This window comes from Rhincodon typus, chromosome 1 (genome assembly GCF_021869965.1).
Source record: "Rhincodon typus isolate 14 chromosome 1, sRhiTyp1.1, whole genome shotgun sequence".
Classification (NCBI taxonomy): Eukaryota; Metazoa; Chordata; class Chondrichthyes; order Orectolobiformes; family Rhincodontidae; genus Rhincodon; species Rhincodon typus.
This window is the reverse complement of record NC_063332.1, coordinates 58,925,058-58,945,759: the sequence shown is the minus strand read 5'-3', so window position 1 is coordinate 58,945,759 and position 20,702 is coordinate 58,925,058. Positions and strand designations below refer to the sequence as shown.

Sequence of the window (20,702 nt, the reverse complement as noted above, 5' to 3'; positions counted from 1 at the left end):
TTACGAGGGTGGTGGAAATGGAGAGCTTAAATGATTTCAAAAGAAAATTGTAAGGGCACTTAAGCAAAATAAACATACAGATACAGGGAATGATTTCCAATCTGGGAAATACAGAGATTGAATTATTCAGCAGAAAGCCAGCATGGACTCAACAGGTCAATTGGGTTCCTTTTGTGCCATTATAATTCTAGAAACAGAAGTTAGATTCATGAATATCCAAAACTTTGCTGCCATTGTTGTATTTTCTTAAAATTTTGCTGACTCATTATTCATACTCATTGATCTACATTAGCTCCTGGGTGAGCAATATCTCAATTTAAATTTTCATCCCTGTTTTAAAATCCCTCAATTCTCTATTTCTGGAACTTCCTCTGAGGTTGAGGTGTGTGCATGCTTCCAATTCTGGTGTCCTATGCCTCCTTGATTTTAATTGCACCATCATTTGTGTCTGTGCCTTCAGCTGCTGGGGTTTTAAGCTCTGGAATACCCTCCCTAATCCTTTCCACTTCACTTTCTTCCTTTTAAAGATACTTCTTAAAGATGACTTCTGTGATCAAGCTTTAGCCCCTTTCTTTATATGTGACGGTCTCCAATTTTGTTTGATAATAAACTTGCAAAATGTCTTAGAACATTTTAGAATTTGCTAATACTATACAAATGCAAGTTGTTTTATAATCTGTAATCATACGATGTTTAAGACCATTTAAAACTTAAATATCATTACTATAGATTAGACGGCATTTTCATGAACTCATGAAACTTATGGACAGGATATTAAAAAAAGATTGTTATCTGATTAGTGATCCTCTCCCACCATTGACTAGTCACCTTCCAGTTATAAATACACTGTTGTATGTTCTTCTACCTCATACTGACACTAACATCAGACTCATCATACAGTATCAAATAGCTCCCCATTTTAAAAAAAACCTACACTTTGCACTAGCAAACAACGACATCAGAATTATTTGACATCTACCTTCTTGTACCTTACCCTAGCCCCAAAACTATGATGAGTATCTCTCTGTTTGAAGGAAAACCCATGATCTGAAACAAAAATGCTCAGTCCTTTTTTCTACAACTTTAACTTTGAGAAGCACAAAACTGTGCAATCACATTATGATGATCCATTGTCTAGATCATACCACTGAGTATTTCTTGCTTACAATGACCAAGCTTCTTTTCTGGTTATCTCTCCAACCTGACAGATACAGGTCAACTTGAGGAGTTTGTGTATTTTGAAACTGGGACAATGGATGTTTACCTAATGAGTGTGATCACATCCATTAAAGGAATCTGCACTTTATTGAAAACCAAGGGCGGGAATGGGGAGAAAATTGAGATTTATGGAAAACATAAATTTTATGAAAAAATATACAAAAATCATCCTTTAGTAGTCACATTTATTCAGATGTTAAGATTAACAGTTGATTTTATTTGTAGTCAAATGGATAACTGTGATGACATTTATTTGGTTGACACTCTGGTTCTTTTGTTCCAAGAGAAGTTTGCACCGTATGACTTTGGTCTGGGCACCTTTACCTTCTTTTCCTCTACTTCATAATTCCAACCTGTGACAAAAAAAATAAATGTTTTGTTGCATAAGCACTTTTTAACATGATGTTTCCAACTTTATTTGAACATTTATTTATGTAGCCCACAATAGTACATACAAGTTCTAAAATAAACTTCTCAATTAAACTTTAAATTTGTAAATAAGGTGAACTTTATGATATTACTAATTTGATTATTATAGGATTGCAGACTGACATTTCAGGTAGCATTTATATATCACTGACTAAACATTTTAAGTCTGCAGCAATTAAGTGCATTTTCAATCATCCACCTATACACCACACAACTGGTCACCAAAGTTTAAACACAGAAAATAGAAAATACAGATTTTCCATATCTCAACATCCTCTTTTCCTAGATCCACCTTACCAACCTAATATTTACTGTTGTAATATTTACTGCCTTTAGCACTAATCCTGGAAGCAAACGTCAAATATTCTCAATTCTCGGTGTAAACAGGTTTCTCTTACCCTCAATTCTAAGGATTATATTTTATCTTGCAACTATTGCCTCTAACCTGTTTCTATTTAGTCTGAACCATTCCTTCGTAGTTTAACACATCTATTATTTTGCCATTTATCGCCACAGTTCTAAGAAACCCGTTGATTTTTATTCAAAATATTTTTCACATTTATATTAATTCACTTTAGGAAACATGTTAGCTAATTCTGCAATGTAGCCTCTGTGAAGTCTCAATAACCTTTGGAATTTGTGGAATTGAACACTACATCTTATTTTAACTGAAATCCATGAGACTTTTAATAAAACAAATCTTGGCAGTTAGAAATACCCATTTTTAATATTCTGAAACTTGTATCCAAAATCCTTCGTCCTTCAAAAGCCAAGGCTCCTTTCTTTCACAGTACAATTACTGTTGTTAATTTTGTTCAAGCAGAAGGCATCACCCAAATAACTTTGTATTCTGATTGCCATTTTTAACATGTTCTCCTATATTATAAGTAACATTTTGAAACTTAGAATCATAGAGGACTGAACAGGCCCTTTGGTCCATTAAGTCTGCACCAACAAAAAGCTATTCTAAATCAACATTAGTCCAACATTCCAGTACTTGGCCCATAGCTTTGAATGTTTTAAAATTTCAGTGATCATCCAAGTATTTTTTTTAAATGTTGTGAGGTTTCCCGTCTCAACTACCCCTCCAGATTCCCACCACATCTGGGTGAAAAATCTTTTCCTGAAATTACGTCTAAATGTCCTAACTTTCACCTTAAAATTATACTCCCTTGTGATTGACGCTTTTTTTTAAAATTCACTCATGGGACTTGGGTGTCATTGGCTGGTCAATGTTTATTGCCTGTCCCTAGTTAGGGCGGCACGGTGGCTCAGTGGTTAGCACTGCTGCCTCACAGCGCCAGGGACCCAGTTTCGATTCCACCCTCGGGCGACTGTCTGTGTGGAGTTTGCACATTCTCCCTTTGTCTGCATGGGTTTCCTCACACTGTCCAAAGATGTGCAGGTTAGGTGGATTGGCTGTGCTAAATTGCCCGTAGTGTTCAGGTATGTGTAGATTAGGTGGGTTATAGTGGGGTGGGTCTGGGTGGGATGCTTTGAGGTTTGGTGTGGACTTGTTGGGCCGAAGGGACTGTTTTCACACTGTAGGGATTCTATGATCTCCAGTTGCTGTTGAGAAGGTGGTGGTGAGTTGTCTTCTTGAACTGCTGCAGTAGATTGACCCACAACGTCTTTAGGGAGGGAATTACAGGATTTTGAGCCAGCAACAGTGAAGGAATGGCAATACGTTTCCAAGTCAGAATGATGAGTGGCTTGGAGGGCAACTTGGTGGTGTTCCCAGGTATTTGCTGCCTGTGTCCTTCTAGATGGAGGTGATCATCAGTTTAGAAGGTGCTGTCTGAGGATCTTTGGTGTAGCTTGCAGATAATACACACTGCTGCAACTGAACGTTGGTGACAAAGGGAGTAGATGTTTGTAGATGTGGTGCCAATCAAGTAGACTGCTTTGTGCTGGATGGTGTCAAGCTTCTGGAGAGTTGTTGGAACTGCAGCCATCCATGGGAAGCATCCCCTCATGCTCTTGACTTGTGCCTTGTAGATTGCAAACAAGCTTTGGGGAGTCAGGAAGTGAGTCACTTGCTGCAGTTTTCCTAGCCACTGACCTCCTCTTGTAACCACTGTATTTACATGGCGAGTCCCTTTGAATTTCTGATTAATGGTAATGCCCAGGATGTTCATACTGAGGGTTTCAGTGATGGTAACACCATTGAATGTGAAGGGGTGGTGGTTAGATTACCTCTTATTGGAGATGGTCATTGCCTGGCATTTGTGTGGCACAAATGTTACTTGTCACTTGTCAACCCAAGCCTGGATATTGCCCTGATCTTGTTTTGTTTGAACAGGAGCTGTTTCAGTATCTGAGGAGTCATGAATGGCCCTGAACATTATGCAATCATCGGTGAACATTCCCACTTCTGACCCAGAGAGAGGGAAGGTCATTGATGAAGCAGCTGAAGTTGGGCCTAGGACACTACCCTGAGGAACTTCTGCAGAGATGTCCTGGAATTGGAATGACTGACCTTGAATAACCACAACCAACCTATGTGCTAGGTATGGCTCCAAGCAGCAGAGAATTTGCCCCAATTCCCATTGACTCCACTTTTGCTGGGGCTCCTTGATGCCACACTGGGTTGAATGCAGCCTTGATGGCCTCTTACCGCTAATATTCAGTGCTTCTGTCCATGGTTGAGCCAAGTCCGTAATGAAGTCAGGAACTGAGTAGCCCTGGCGGAACCCAAACTGTGTGTCACAGAACAGGTTATTGCTGAGCAGGTGCTGCTTGATACCACATATTGATGACATCTTCCATTACTTTACAATGATCGAGAATAGTCTGATGTGGTGGTAATTGCCCGGGTTGGATTTGTCTTTTTAGTATACAGGAGATACTTGGGAAATTTTCCAAATTGTCGGGTAGATGCCAGTGTTGTCACTATGTTGGAACAGCTAGGGGAGCGGCAAGTTCTGGTTCGCAAGTGTTCAGTACTATTACCAGAATGTTGCCAGGGCCCATAGCTTTTGCAGTATCCAGTATTTTCAACTGTTTCTTGATATTACGTGAAGTGAATCGAATTGGCCGAGTCTGGCATTTGTGATACTAGGGACCATTGGAGGAGGCCTAGTTGGATCAACCACTTGGTACTTTTGGCTAAAGAATGCTTGAACTAAGGGGAATAGCTTCTCTCTATTCACCTCATCCATTATCCTACACATCTTAATCAGATGCCCGTTCAGCATTCTCTGCATAAAAGAAAATATTCTGAGCTTATCCAGCTTCACTTCACAGCCAAACTGCCACAGAACTGCATCAATATTCCTGCTGTGGCCTAACCAAAGTTTTGTACAGCTACAACATGACCTTCCAGCTCTTATAATCTAGGACATAACCGATGAAAAGTCACTCGCTTTTAACAACCTAACTAAGCTGTCCTGTTGCCTTAATTGATCTGTGGACAAACACACTTGATCCACCGGTTTCTCAGAGCTACCTAGTGTCCTGCCATTCACGGAGTGCTCCCTTCTCTTGTTACTTCTTCCAAAGTGCATCACCTCACAGTTACCAGGGTTAAATTTCATCTGCCACTGATCTACCCATGTGACCAATCCTCCTGTAAACTAAGACCTTCGTCGTCACTGGACAACCTTTGCGTCATCCTGCAAACATTTTCTTCTATATTGCTTATATGTATCACAAACAATAATGAACCTAGTACTAATACCTGTGGTTTGCCACTGGACACTGGTTTCAAGTCACACAAAGAGCCTTCTACTACCAACACCTGTGGTCACTTACCACGAAGCTGATTATGGATCCAACTTGCAAGTTTGATACATGTGCTTCTATCTTCTTCATCAGTCTCCTATCCAGGACCTTGTCAAAGGCTTTGCTGGAATCCACAGAAACTAAAATCAACTGCACTACCCTCATCTACACACCTGCTCACCTCCTCAAATAAATTCAATCAGATTTGTTAGGCATGATCTCAAAAAGCCATGCTGACTACTCTTTCAGAATATCCTCCATTAATTTTCCTACCACAGATGTGAGATCACTGTTCTATAGTTCCCTGATTCATATGTATTACCATTCTTGAAAACTAGAATCACATTAGCTGTCCTCCAGTTCTCTGGTTCTTCCCCTGTGGTCAGGAACAATTAAACATTTGTGATAGAGCCTCTGTAATTTTCTCCCAAGTCACCCAACAAAGCCTGGGATACAACATATCCGGACCTGGGGATTTGTCCACTTTTAAACCTGCCAAAACCTTCAATACTTCCTCACTCGCTTTGTCAATCTGCTCAAGAACCTCTCGGTCCCTATTCCTGACTTCTCTATCTACATGCTATTCTCCAAAGTGAAGACAGATGGAAAGTACTTGTTTAACACCATAACCAATATCCTCTGGTTCTACGCACGGATTATCCCCATGGTCCCTCATGGGCCCTACATTTCTCTGGTTACCCTCTTCCCTTTGATATGTTTATACAGTATTTTGGGATTCTTCCTAATCTTACTAACCAGTGTGTTTTTTTTCATGCCCCCTCTTTGCTCTCCTAATTGGTTTAAGATCCTCCCTGCGCTTTCTGTACTCTTCTAGGCCTTCTATTGATTTGGTCGCTTTGTACCTGTTGCTAAAAGTCTCTCTTTTCCTTCTTATCTAATCCAGAATATTCCCAGGTAGCTAGAGTTACTTGGACTTCTTGCTCCTACATTTCATCCCAAAGGGAACATGCTGGGCTTGTACTCTCACCAATTATATTTCGAATGCCCCCAATTGTTCTGCTGTAGATTTACCCAGAAGTAGCTGTTCCCAGCCTACTTTAGCCAGATCCTGCCTTATTTTATCAAAATTGCCTTCTCCAAATCCAGAACTCTTTTTTGAAGACGTCTTTTTTCTTTCCCATAACAAACTTTAAACATATTGTGTTTGGTAACTATCACTAAAATGCTCTCTCACTGCCACCTTGAGCCCTGTCCAGCTTCATTCCCTGAATTGGATCCAGCACTGCACCATCCCTTATTGACCAACTACACATTCATTTAAAAATCTCTCCTGAAAACAGTCCTCTTGTCTTTCAAAGAGCCAACTAGTTGCTTGAAATTTCAAGCTAGTTTATGCTTTAAAAATAACAACAGTTACAGTGCAAATCCTATTCTTGACACACAAAACTAAATTAAATCCCGGTTTACATTACTTAAAATCATAGAATCCCTACAGTGTGGAAACAGACTATTTGGCCCATCAAGTCCACACCAACCCTCCAAAGAGCATCCCACCCAGACCTACCCCATCTCAGTAACCCCACAAATACCATGACTAATCCACCTAGCCTGCATGTCCCTGGACACTATGGGCAATTTAGCATGGCCAATCCACCTAACCTGCACATCTTTGGACTGTGGGGGGGAACCAGAACACCCGAAGGAAACCCACGCAAACACGGGGAGAATGTACAAACTCCACACACAGTCGCCCGAGGTTCAAGTCGAACCCAGGTCCCTGGTGCTGTGAGGCAGTAGCGCTAACTACTGTGCCACCATGCTGTAGAAGGACTTATTCCCTTGTATTTGGAATAACATCAACATGTACTAGCCATTAGCAATGCATATTTAAAGAACTACAGCAGATACCATTGAAAATAACATGCTTTGTATGGCAACTATTTCTGGGATACTAAAATTATCATTTTGATTATAAATTATCTGTAAACCTGAATGCTACAATTTTCTCATGGTGATACAATTTTGCACAGGTTTATTGGATTGTGTAGATCAGTTTCCCAGATAAAACATTATTCATAGTTAAGGGTTTGCTTTATTCATTTATTATCATTTGCACTCCCATCTACTCATGACTAATGAGTAGGATATACCTACCTGACTAGGCCTGCAAAAAGTGGTAAGAGGCCAATAAACGGAAAAATTTACTTGATCTTGCTCTCACCAGTTCCAGATTCAAATGTCCATGACAGTACTGCTAGGAGTGATCACTGCAGTTCATAGGTACAAAATCCTGTTTTCACCTCCTCATGTGTGTGCTGTTTTCACCATACTAAACGAGATAGATCCAGAACACATCTAGCAGCTCAAAACTGGGCATCCACAAGGCACCACGGTGCATTCAATTACAACATGAAATCTCATATCTCTCACTCTACCGTTACCATCAAGCCAGGGGAATCTGCCCTGCTTCAATGAGGATTATGGAAGCATAATTGCATTGAGTGTAATTAAAATGAAATGCCAACATTAAGAAGCTACAACACACATCTACATTGATACTGAAGAGTAGGAGCAGCATGTGAAAGACCGCGCTAAGTGATACCACAAACAAGGGCTCAGATCAAGTCTTGCCACATCTAGTTGTGAATGGTGGTGGACATATAAATAACATTTCTCTCCACAATTATGGCGTGGTACATGACAGTATTCTTACTGAAATACTTCAAATAATCTGTAGATTTATTCTTTTTTTTTTACTTTATACAGCAACTTGCATGGTCTTTGGAATACGATCATAAGATATAGGAGCAGAATTAGTCCATTCAGCTCAACAAGTCTGCTCCACCTTCAATCATGACTGATGAATGAAAAGTCTGGGCGTTTTACACCCTAACAGAAGTTTGAAATAATTTTTAAAAATGCTGTTCACAAAAGTGTCTGTTATATTGTCTACGAGTGGTCATTTCTACTATGGCAACACCATTAATATAATAGATTGGAAATTTTAGACAATTATGAATTGCACAAATATTAAAGACAAATTAAAAATAGGATTTTTTTTAAATGGATAAAAATTGAAATTACAGCCAGCATAGTTCACATAAGACTCAACGAGCTTGTTATAATATTCTTACTTATATGCTGGCAGCAACTAGTTTAAAATAAAGATTTAAAAACAATTTATCTTGTCCTTAGACTTTGAATATTGAGATTATACAGCATTAACACACAGTTTACATATTTACTACATAATGATTGATTCTAAATCCTTAGTTGTCATTAATTTATTCAGAATGGTATGGCATTACAACTAACGTTGCAACAGAAATGTCTATGTGATCCAGAGCAACCTCACTACTAGATTTAAATGAAATAGCACAATACCATTCTTTTCCACAAAAGCAATTGCGTCTTCTTTGGTGGTAAAACTTATATCTATATTTGATAGTGGATCAGCTCTGAAATGAAAAGAAGAATTATAAGCCTTTTACAACAATCAAACTTCAATCCTATTAACATGCTTTTAATTGTATTTCAGTCTGTTTAAAGTTTAAGATGTTAGGCAAAATCAGTCACACTTGCACCGAGGAGGAGAAAAGCACCAATGCCAGAAGGACAATCACTCCTTGTCATACAATGTCCTGTGGATCTAGGTCCCTTATTCTTTACTGCCAGTGGATATCTTCAAATTCCTTATTAGATACAATGTGGTCGCATCCGCACTGCAAGGCAGCAGTTTTGAGAGAAAATTGTCACAACCTCCTCAGTATAACAAGGTATAAATGCAGTCTTCTATGCATCTAGAGATCAAATTTTGTAAACATTTTCTATGATCTGCAAAGGGGCAATTATAATTTTGAGACGATCAATACTGTTCTAGCAAGAGGATTGCATTCTATGTCTTCACTTCAGAATAATTTAATTTTATCTCCATTAATAAACTGGCTAAAATCATGAACTTCAGTGAAGAGGGGAGTTTTTAATGGAAAAGGGAAGGTTTGGAGGAAGTTTGATAGAGGTTTCCAAAATCTTGAGGGGTCTGTACAGAGTAGATAGGGAGTGATTGCTCCCCTATGTAGAAGGATCAAGAACAAGAGGGTACAGGTTTAAGGTAACTGGAAGAAGCATTTAAACATGTTTTGCAGAGGTACAGAAACAATGGGCTGAATGGCCTCCTTCTATGCTGCAACAATTTTATAATTTTTATCTAGTGCCAATTGAATGGTACTCCCAACCCGCAGTAATTTAGCTAACTCTTAACCATTCATTGAAATAGCAATTCACTCAGCTATTAAGAAGACAAGTCACCATCATCTTCTCAAGTGCAACTAGGGATGGGCATCAAATGCTGACCTTGTCAGTAATGGTCACATCCTGCAAATGAAAAGATTCAGTGCTGGTAATAGTCAAACACTAATGATAATGAGATCTGCACGTGAAGACTTAAAAGTTAATTGCTTATTGAGTTTATGTTTATGTTTATCTCTACTTCCTAATTAAACTTTACTAAAGTCATATTTAATAAAAATAAAACTCACGTGGATGACCAACCCATTAAGGGATTTTCCCAGCGTTCCCTGGTGTCAAACTCCAGCTTCCAAACCTTTGTGTTGTTCATGCCAGATTGCATTGCGTTCCGTGCTGGAACAAAAATCCTCACTCTCCGTGTTTTTACTTGGACCTCTGGGACCCCGGTTACTGGACTGATATCCTGGTGTCAAAAACAGAATATATGAAATAACAGGAGTAGATCATTCAGTGCTGATCTCAGACTTCAAATCCACCTTCCTGCACTATCTTCATAACTCTTAATTCCCTTACGATTCCAGAAATCTCTTGATGTCTATCTTGAAATTGCCAAATAACAACAAAACATGTACTAATTTCAAAGGTCTGCACGATATGATCCTTTTACTACAACTGGGAGGCAAATAACAAAATGCATATATGGTTCGTAAATCATTACACATCTGAATACCAGGTGATGAATGTTTAACCAATTTGACAGATGAGTATGTGATTTTGCGATTCATAGCTACAGTATCAGTGACATAGTCTGGAGGTTTTCTACGCAGCTAATCAGCAACAGCTGTGTGACTTCCAAACATTGCAAGAGCCACAATATAGACATCATCACAGACAACATTTCATTGCTTCTTAAAACTTACTTATTTTCTGTTCTGTGATATTTTGGATTCCTATACTTGCACATCCTTTCATAAGGTTTCAAGCTGAGACAATGAAACCAGCCATTCTTTGGCAAAACACTTGATGAACTCTTACTTGCGACTGTTAAGAAAAAAATCCTCTCTTATCTTTGGCTACAATTTTACATATTGTTTGTCAAGCAACGTCTCATTTCACCATTACAAGTCTAAAGAGAGTTTTTTTTTAAATCTGCAAGCTGTTTGAGAAAGACAAGAGCACAAAATTGCCTTATAATTCAAAATAAATTAGCGCTGCATTTATATTGTTGCTATGTTTATACTGAATTGAATGCAGCATCAAGTTTGTAATCCTAAACTACTCAATCATAGAATGTGTGTGTCAGATCATGTCCAGTAAAATCAATCTAAATTGCTGATCTGTGATTGCATCAAAATAAGGCTGGGTCATGTACTGTATTCCGAATATTGTTGTTCTGTTATATTAATCTAGTTAGACTGAAATAATACTGGAGAGATGCATAATATAATATTTAATCCTTTATAATATTTTAACCCAATAGCCAAGTTGCTGTAGCTTCATTTAACCATTCAAAAGATACCACACTATAACTTGATATATCCTTGCTTACTGCAAACAACTCTTGTGTTCTTTTTTGGTAAGGGAAAGGTCAAATTCATGTTTCATTCCTGTGTTAAGATGCAATGTCTTGACAAATCCTTTTCAGTATCGGGATTGCATTTCAACATGAAAGATATTCAATATGTAGAGAACATCAGTGTAGAAAACAGCACTCCTTTTGGTCAATTAACAGTCATTCACTTTTAATAAATCTGCTTCATATGCTAAGAGCAACTCAGTCAACAGCTTAAAAGAGATTTATAAACATTTCTGCTAAATTGCATGTTCCATTTGCAGTTAGAGATTTCAACACATGAAAAATATCAATGTTAGTCCATACAGCTGCATTACATGAATCTTTTAAAGTAATAATTTTTAGATTAGGCAATAAATTTTAAGCTCTTTTGAATAGCCTGTACTTGTCCCATGAGGAATCACTGCCAGCGAGTCACTGAACAGTAGCTGATCGATCCCATTAATGACTTAGCCACTCTATGTTTTGTGGACAAGTTGATTCGGTGTTTTCTTTTCATAGGATACAAATAATTGGACTTTCTGAAATTCACTTCTGTCCATTTGCAAGAGAGTACTGTGCATATCCAAATCAGATCTATTTTCATTTGTTCTGATCTAACAAAATGTTCATGGCTCAGTAGGCTCATAATTTTTATTTTAAATAGAAAAGTCATCAAAAGCTATTTAATTTGTAATGTCTTCTGTTACAGAGGGGGAGTAGCCAAACCCCTCTGATAATTAAACTAAAACACAAACCCTTATCTGTCACGATGGGAGTTGGGGTTCCCCTCTAATAATTACCCCCGAAATACCCACAGAAGCTGGTCTTTCCCCTCGTAATCTGTTAAAAGAGTGGTTAAAGGAAAGAAAATCTTTGATTTCCACTTTACAAGTAACAAGAAACAATTTATTCATTTAACCCAACAATGAACAAATTAACAGAATTACTAACAAACCGACAATTCCTCCTCATACTACTAACTACTTACTATAATTGTCTCTATAATTTCTTCAATGAGGACTTTGAGCTAAAATACCGCAGTACCTTTGATTAATTAGATAGGCTTTTTCTGAGAGCTGAATAGTGCTAACTCTGGCAGGTGGCAGACGGCTCTCTCCGATTTTCCAAAATCCCCCGTGTTATACACCCGTAATGACACAATCAAATTCTTATAATATGATTGGTTTCAGTTTGTCAACACCAGAGTTAAATTCAATCAGTTTTCTGTATCTAGGTGCTTGCTTTAAATTAATTGGCCAAATTCAAGCTTGTTGTCAAAACATCAAAACAGGTCTGAGGTTTCCACTTACAGCCAATGAGTACATGTTGCAATTTTAGAACTGTCTGTACAATTTACCAGCTGCTTACTGACACAATCTCTGGGTAAAAACTCTAAGCACAGACAAAGCACAAATCTTTTAAAGGGACCACACATTTTAGCTTACTGCCTTCCACTTCACAATTACTCTACCCAAAGATGCTGTAAAATCATCCAGTAATTGTCAAAGTTTTCTTTTGTGAGTATCAGGACTTTCTGAGCATTTTCTTTTATTACAGAAAATGCTCAATGGTATTCAGCAACCGAAACATTTGAGAATCAGTGCTTCCCAAAACTCAATTGTTCAAGCACCAAAATGGGGTTACAATGCTTTGACTACAAGACCAGACTGAGCTTGGGGGTTGGGAGGAAATCACTTGTTTATTTAATCAGAGACTTTAATGAAGAACACCTACTTGCTATCGGGCTCTGGACGAAAGCATTCAGGCCTCAAGGATAGGCTGGATAATTCACATCCCCCCATGAAAAGACTGCAATGAAATAAAGGGGCCATGTATCTGTAGATTCCTGCCTTGGGAAACTGTGACCTGAAAATTGTGACTGGCAGTCCCATTGAGGGTTTCTATCCATGGTTTGGGAAGCCCTGGAGTAAATACAGGATTACATATGTATGAGAGGGGACAGCATTTTCTTGGCTTATTAGCAACAGGCTGGGAACAAGTGTCAGGAGGGAAGTCGGAGATGATTAATCCAGAGACCCAGGTTCGAATCCTGCCACGGTAGATGGTGGAATTTGAATGCAATAAAAAATATCTGGAATTAAAAATCTAATGACCCCCATGAAACAATTGTCAATTGTTGGAAAAAGCCATCTGGTTCACTAATGTCCTTCAGGAAAGGAAACTGCTGTGTTTACCTGGTCTGGCATACGTGTAACTCCAGACCCACATTAGTGTGGTTGCTCCTCACTGCCCTCCAGGAAAATAAGGAAGAGCAATTAATCCTGGCCTACCCAGTGATGCCCACATCCCATGAATGAATAATAAAATAAAAATTCCTTTGCAGTAATGGCCACACCAGTATTCAAGATGGTACTGATGTGCCATGACTCGCTGTTTGTTTGAGCCTGCTTTCCTGCATAATCCTATGTACTCTTCAAGATGGTATCATCCTCATCGCTGATAATGGTGGAGATATTGAGGCCAATTCCCCCTTTGGAGTGGAGGCACCCTCTGCTTTCAGCCCCAGTGGCAAAATTTCAAGGTTGTTTGAAAATTCCAGCCCACAGAACTATGCTGACTGTGTTACACCTAGACTTGTCCTGTGACCCCACCCCCCAACCAGCCTCACTCATTTTCCTGTACTTCGTACATTCCAGTTTGAAAACATGCCATATCTCTAAAGCAGCTTTTCTACGTGCTTTCTGAATTTTAGAACAAAAGACATTTTTAATTGCATGTAGAAACTTGCCTGTTTTCCAATTGTAGCAAAATTGATGACACAGAAAAGGCCACTTAAAACTGCTCAATGTTCAAAGTTTGTACAAACAGGCATCTTTAATACTATAATGATTCCACAATATAAAGAAAGTTATTTCAATACACAAAGAAGTTTAATTTCTTGTTAAACTCAAAAAGAATGCATAAATAATCAGGTGGCCCATTAATGTCCTTTACGGAAGGTAGCTGTCTGGTCTATGTGTGACTCCAGACCCACAGCAATGTGCTTGACTCTTACCTGCCCTCTGGGTAATTAGTAAATGAGCAATAAGTGCTGGCCCACCCAGCTACACTGATGTCCTGTGAGTGACTTCTAATTTTTCAACAGTGCCCTCTAGTTCAGAGTCAGCCATAAGAGGAAATGTCCTTTCCGTGTTGAACTTGTCAGGATTGTACAGGCTCTTCAATCAAGTCATCTTTCACTCCAGTGGAAACAAGACAAACTTGTCCAACCTTTCCTCATAAGTCAACCACTCATTCCAGGTATCAATTAGTAAACTTCCTCTGAACTGCCTCTAACTTCTCTCATTTTCTTCAGGCAGAGGGGTGGCCATGGTTGTCCACATGGGCCCCAGTTATGCCGGTCTCTTCGTGGGGTACGTGGAACATTCCTTGTTCCAGTTCTATTCCGGCCCCCACTCACAATTCCTTCCCCGATATATTAATGATATCACCAGTGCTGCTTCCCTCTTTCATCTGGAATTGGAAAAGTTCTCTTCCTTCCCGTAACAGTGACAGGGTTCTCCTTGTCCTTATATACCATCCCACCAGTATCCACATCTAGAAGATCATCTGACACCATTTCCACAATCTCCAGTGAGATGCCACCACCAGATACATATTCCCCTCCACTCCCTGTGCAGGGACCGCTCCCTCCAGGACACCCTCGTTGACTCTTTCTTCACCTCCAACACGCCCCTGGCACCTTCCCCGCAACCAGCAAAGATGCAACACCTGCCCATTTACTTCCTCCCTCCCCACTATCCAAGGGCCCAAACATACCTTCCAGGTGAAGCAGCACTTCACCTGCACATCCCAGAATCTAGTCTACTGCATTTGCTGCTCACAATGTGGTCTCCTCTACATTGGGGAAATGAAGCGTAGATTGGGTTGCCGCGTCGCAGAATATCTACATTCTGCTCGCAAAAAAGACCCTGACCTACATGTTGCCTGCCACTTTAACACACCACCCTGTTCCCTAGCCAACATCTCTGTCTCAGGCTTGCTGCAGTGTTCCAGCGAAGCTCAATGCAAGCTGGAAGATCAACACCTCACTTTCCGCTTGGGGACCCTGCAGCCCTCCGGACTCAATATCAAATTCAATAATTTTAGGGCCTAAACTCTCCCTTGTCCTAGCCCCCAACCCCACACACCCAGCCTTGTTATCACATTTCCTGCCATTACACACTACCTATTGCTAGTCACTAACAGTCTCCATTAACAACTCCTAGCCAGATTGTTATCAGTTCTTTTATCTATCCAACAACTCTTCTCTCTCTTTCGGCTTTATCCGATTGTTCACTCCCTACGCAACCCCCTCCCTATTTTCTGCATATAAATTGATGTTTTCCCAGGTACCATCAGTTCTGAGGAAGAGTCACCAGACCTGAAACATTAACTCTGATTTTTTCTTCACAGGTGCTGCCTGACGTGCTGAGCTTTTCCAGCAACTTCTGTTTTTTTTTCTTCAACACATTTATCCTTCCTTAAATAAGGAAATAAAAGCTGCATGTAGTACTCAAGATGTAGTATCATCAATGCCCTGTGTAACTGAAGCATAACCTCCTGAACTTTTATGGCAGCATCTGTGGAGAGAGAAACAGACTTACTATTGAGTCTGCTATGACTTCTTAAGGCAGACCTGCTGAGTTTTTCCTGTATTCCCTGTGTTTGTCTCAGATTTCAAACATCCACAGTATTTTGCTTTTATCCTTAGTCTTATATTCTATTCCTTTTGTAATAAAGGATTAGGTCCAACTAAGCTTTTTAATTATGCACTCCATGTACAAGATAACTTTTTGTGATCCATCCTAGATCCCTCAGCACTTTGGATTTCTGCAATTGTTCTTCATTTATGTTACATTCTGCCAAAATGAATAATTTTACATTTTCTCCCCATTACACTCCCTCTATCACATTTTGCTCACCTACTTAATCTATCTATATCTGTCTGTATCATCTAGTGGAGAAATATCACCGAACAGGCAGATCACAAACATTTCTCTTTGCAGTTTACGTCCAAAAAAAACATGATTTACCTACAGATGATTAACCAAGTCAGCTCTGTTTCAAATTCTACAATGCTCCTGGTAAAAAAAAAAGAAACACAGCATCTGAAGTTTTATCATGGATATTTTTTGAAGAATTTTTTTGATACGCGCAGAATAGTGATGTGAAGCTGCAATAAGTTCCTTGTGTGCATGACAAACATATATCAAGATCTGACAGAACTTTTTCAAATGTGTAAGCTTGGCCACATGGCCTTCATGACAGTTGGAGCTGATTCCTCATCAAGACCACTGGTGCATACAGCTTTGAACTTTACTGAGTCCACGAACAAGAAGTAGGATTCTCTGCAGCCTACCAACACCAAACATCAAAGCTGTTGAGAGTAGGATTAAGCTCTGTTGAGATTTCCCATTCTTCACCCTGCTTTTCCAGCTATGTTTGTCACTTGTTTGCTTAATTGTAGTTCTGATGTAATTGCTCCACAAAGAACTGAATGGCGTGTACAACCATTATAGCTTGTTAACATCAAGATTAACGTCACTGGATTAATGAGTCATAAAGGGGGAAAGAGAAGGAAGAAACCTTCACTTTCATGACAACATTTCAAAAAGGAACAATGTTTTAAACTGGTTTTCATGAGGAAAGTCTTTCCATTGGGAACATCAGACCTTTCAACTAGGAGGCTACAGTCTACATTTCTAGCTGGAATTTCAGGATACCACAGACTATTTTCCCCTGATTTGTCAGGAGTATTTCTTGTGCAATGGACGGGGAGAAATGGGGACTAGAAGCAGATAACCTAAGTTAAATAATTATACAGAGAACATGTAATAATATATTTAAAAAATGCAGTTACTAATTTACCATTGGTCGGTTAAAAAGTGTTTACCTGCAACAATGTGTTTTACTCCTCCTTTGTCTACTAATGGTTATTGGAGATCACCAGTACAGTTTTGAACTATCCTTGCTCAAAATAAAGAATGTGCTACAGAAATTAGTCAAACTCATCACAGCTTCATTTTGTAGCCATGTCACTGAGTCCCCTGTGAAGTTAAAGTCCCCTTTACTCATCTGTTCCCCAGATGTGCTTCTTAACCAGTCTAGAAATTATCCAAGATAACCATGAGTGGGACAGTGAACCTTATAATTGAATGATTGTCAGGATATGCTATCCTGTAAATCCACCAACAGAATTCTAGTACAACTGAGTTTTCCACCCTTACCTACCTGTGGCTTGATAGAGGAGAAATAAAGAAGGAAAACCTGGTTTATCACTTCAATAGACAAATAGAAGACCTTGCAATTGCAAAATTGGTTCTTGTCAATAGGCTTGAAGGCCTGTTAAATCCTGCTGTACAGTGTTCGTTTCCATCAAAGTTGCAGTAATACCAACTTTGCATGTGTTAAAATTATTATTCCTTGTTAAAATGTGTTACAAATGCTTGATACAATTTGGTATAAAATACCTTATGCAGGTTCACAATTGCAATTAACCTCATGGTATCTTTAATTCATAAGCATTTTATTAATCTCTCTCTGCTTTATGTCATATGCATTGAGTCTCTGCGGCTTTGACTGTAGGATGAGAAGCAGTGACTGCAGACGGATATAGACAGATTAAGCAAATGGGCAAAAACTTGCAAGTTGGAATTTAACATGGTGAAATATGAAGTTATGCACTTTAGCAGGAACAAGTGGGAGCTGAATATTATTTAAATGGAGAATGACTGCAGAAACCTTTGCAACAGAGGGATTTTGGAGTATTCACCCATGAAGCACAAAAAGCGAACATTCAAGTTCAGTGGGTAACAAAGAATGCAAATGGAATGTTGGCTTTTCTTTCAAAGAAAATAGAATATAAAAGTAGGGAGGTTTAGCTAAAACTATACAAGTCACTAGTTAGACCAAAACTGGAATACAGTGGACAGTTTTAGGCCCCTTATCTAAAGAGAGATATACCGGCATTAAAAGCAGTCCAGGGAAGGTTCACTGGGACTATCTTTTGAGGAGAGGTGAGAAATTTGGGCCTGTACTCATTTGAATATCAATGAATGGCAGGCGACCTTATTAAAACATATAAGATTATTAGGGGATTTCACAGGGGAGATATGGAAAGGTTGTTTCCCCTTGTGGGAGAGTCTAGCATCAGAGCTCATAATCTCAGAATAAGAGGTCTCATATTTAAGACAGACGAGGAGGAATTTCATGTCCGAGGGTATGAATCTGTGGAATTCGTTACTGCAGCTGGCTGTCAAGGCTGGTCATCAAGTATATTCATCAAGTATATGGGATAGACAAAATTTTGAAATGTTAAGGGAATCGAGGGTTATGGGGAAAAGGCAGGAGAGTGAAGTTGATGATTATTAGATCAGCCATGATCTCAATAGTACAGCAGACTCAGTGCTCTGAATAGCTTACTTCTGTTCTCATGAATTAAGGTCTTATAATATGAAAGCTTAAAGAAAGAATCAAGATGAAGATCAACACAGTAAAACAAGCCAGAAGAGGGAGGGGAAAAAAAAGGAAAGCACATAACCTCTGCTTCCATTTTGTGCTATGATCTAAAGCTGTTGAACTCAATGTTCAATCCAGAAGAGTATCAAGTCAAAAGATAAGATGCCATTCATTGAGCTTCACTGGAACACTGTGGCAGGCCTTGGGTAGAAAGGACAGCAGGGGAGCAAAAGAAGAGAATTAAAATGACAAGCAACTGGAATTCAAGAATCCTGCTTACGGATAGAATGAATGCATTCTGAAAAGCGGTCACCCAATCTATGTTTAGTCGCCATAATGTTGTGGGCACCACATTGTGAACAGTGAATACGGTGCACTAAATTGAAACAAGTACAAGAGACTGCAGATTCACTTGGAAGGAGTGTTTGGGGCCTTGGTCAGTGAGAAAGAAGGAAGTGAAAGTGCAGGTGTTGCATCTCCTACACTTACACTAAGGTGCCTCCTGCATCCTTTTCTGATTTAGAGACTCATGCCTCTGTATTTCTCTTCTGTTCTGAGAGGTCATCGGTTTAAAAAGAAAAAAATCCTTTGTTTCTCTCCACTGATGTTGTGTTACCTGCTAAGATCTTCCAGCCATTTTTTTTAACGTGACCAAAGCAGTCTAATTCTTTTATTATGAATCATATAGCTTATATCCACAACTTTACAACCTTTCCAACAGCCATGTTTTCTCATTGCATGTTTCTATTCACCAGTTCTGGATCATGTTCAACTGATTTCACACCCACATTTTTAAAAAAAAAAAATTCTTCTCACTGGCTACATTGTGAGGTAGATATCTTAAATTTTTTCTCTTGCAAATCATAATCTTCAGGGTTTAAGTGAAGCTTTAGAAAGTAGAGATTTAATTACTTTTCCTTCATTCCCAGTCTCTTGCTATTTCCCAAACTGCCTGCTTGCAGTTTGGCCTCCGTCCAATGTAGCGAATAGGATGCAGGCCTATTACCAGGCCATCTCCACTGTTGCCATACACTATAGAGTATGTGAGAAAACAAATTATTCAAAACTGCTTCCCTCTGTGAAAAAGTATGCTACCTCTGTTTGATATTTCCTGCGGCAACAAAATTGAAATTAGGAACACGATATACTGTGGTCTTTTACCTCCAAGATTATTGTTTTTCCACAGTTTATGACACTGTTGCAACCAATTTTTACTGGAGTTCAGCATATTTGAATACTTTTGCAGCACTTGTTTATTGAAAAATTGATCAAGGAAAGTTCTGTTACAACAGTATTCCTCTTCAAACCTATGGCTACAACAATTTTAAAATTGAGAAAGCAGGATTTATAAACTTCCCCTACATTTGAACATACTTAGCCTACCTGATTTTTGGCATCTGATTTCAGATTGCTTTGTTTCATTAAATGAAATATTTTCTAAATATTTCACTGTTTTTGTTCCAAAAAGCAAAATTAATAAGTTTGATTTGACGCTATTTCATTGGGTTTTCAAACATTCTGGATACTGTGGGCACAAAAGTTTACGACACACAATCTGGGAAACACAGAAGATACATATGGGAGTTGCACAGAAAATTGAAGTGGAGAATGTATATATGTAATGATTGGGAATTATTTCTGGCGTTTTATCAGCATTTTCATCATATACAAATTTCACTGTGGCTTGGGATTTATCAGGTTAAATTCAAAAACCAGAACTATAAACTTCAATACTCGGATTCATTACATGAATATATCTAATATAAAAGAACATTCTCAAAACTGTTTTATTCTCTGGAACTAGATAAAATTTGATCCTTTTTGAGAGTGATGATATCTTTGGAAAATAGTTTTCAAATTAACATTTACTTTGAAGATTTATATACTATAGCATAGCCATAAAATATAATGAAGTTGACTTCTCTACAAACCACTTCAATACGTATTTTAAGCATAGATTTTTGGGATAGTATGCTCCTGTCGTTACCATTGGCATTTTTTGCTGATTCATGAAGTTTCAATCTGATTTGTTTTATAAATAATAAAATACAATTTGAGACAAACAGGTAGCTCTTTACAATTAAAACATACATTTAATATGCCTATA

At 38.7% G+C, this 20,702-nt stretch overlaps 1 protein-coding gene across 1 annotated transcript in view; it reads right to left on the bottom strand.

Annotated features, from left to right (window-relative positions):
* Positions 1-1,386: 1,386 nt before the first annotated feature.
* Positions 1,387-20,702, bottom strand: part of ndufs4 (NADH:ubiquinone oxidoreductase subunit S4) — a 96,450-nt gene continuing 77,134 nt past the window's right edge. Inside the window, exons 2-4 of the mRNA XM_048596398.1 lie at positions 9,870-10,042; positions 8,716-8,789; positions 1,387-1,571 (exon numbers count right to left, since the gene is read on the bottom strand). Of these exons, the coding sequence (XP_048452355.1) occupies positions 1,468-1,571; positions 8,716-8,789; positions 9,870-10,042 (351 nt within the window). The 3' untranslated portion in view covers positions 1,387-1,467. The remainder of the gene's footprint in view (positions 1,572-8,715; positions 8,790-9,869; positions 10,043-20,702) is intronic.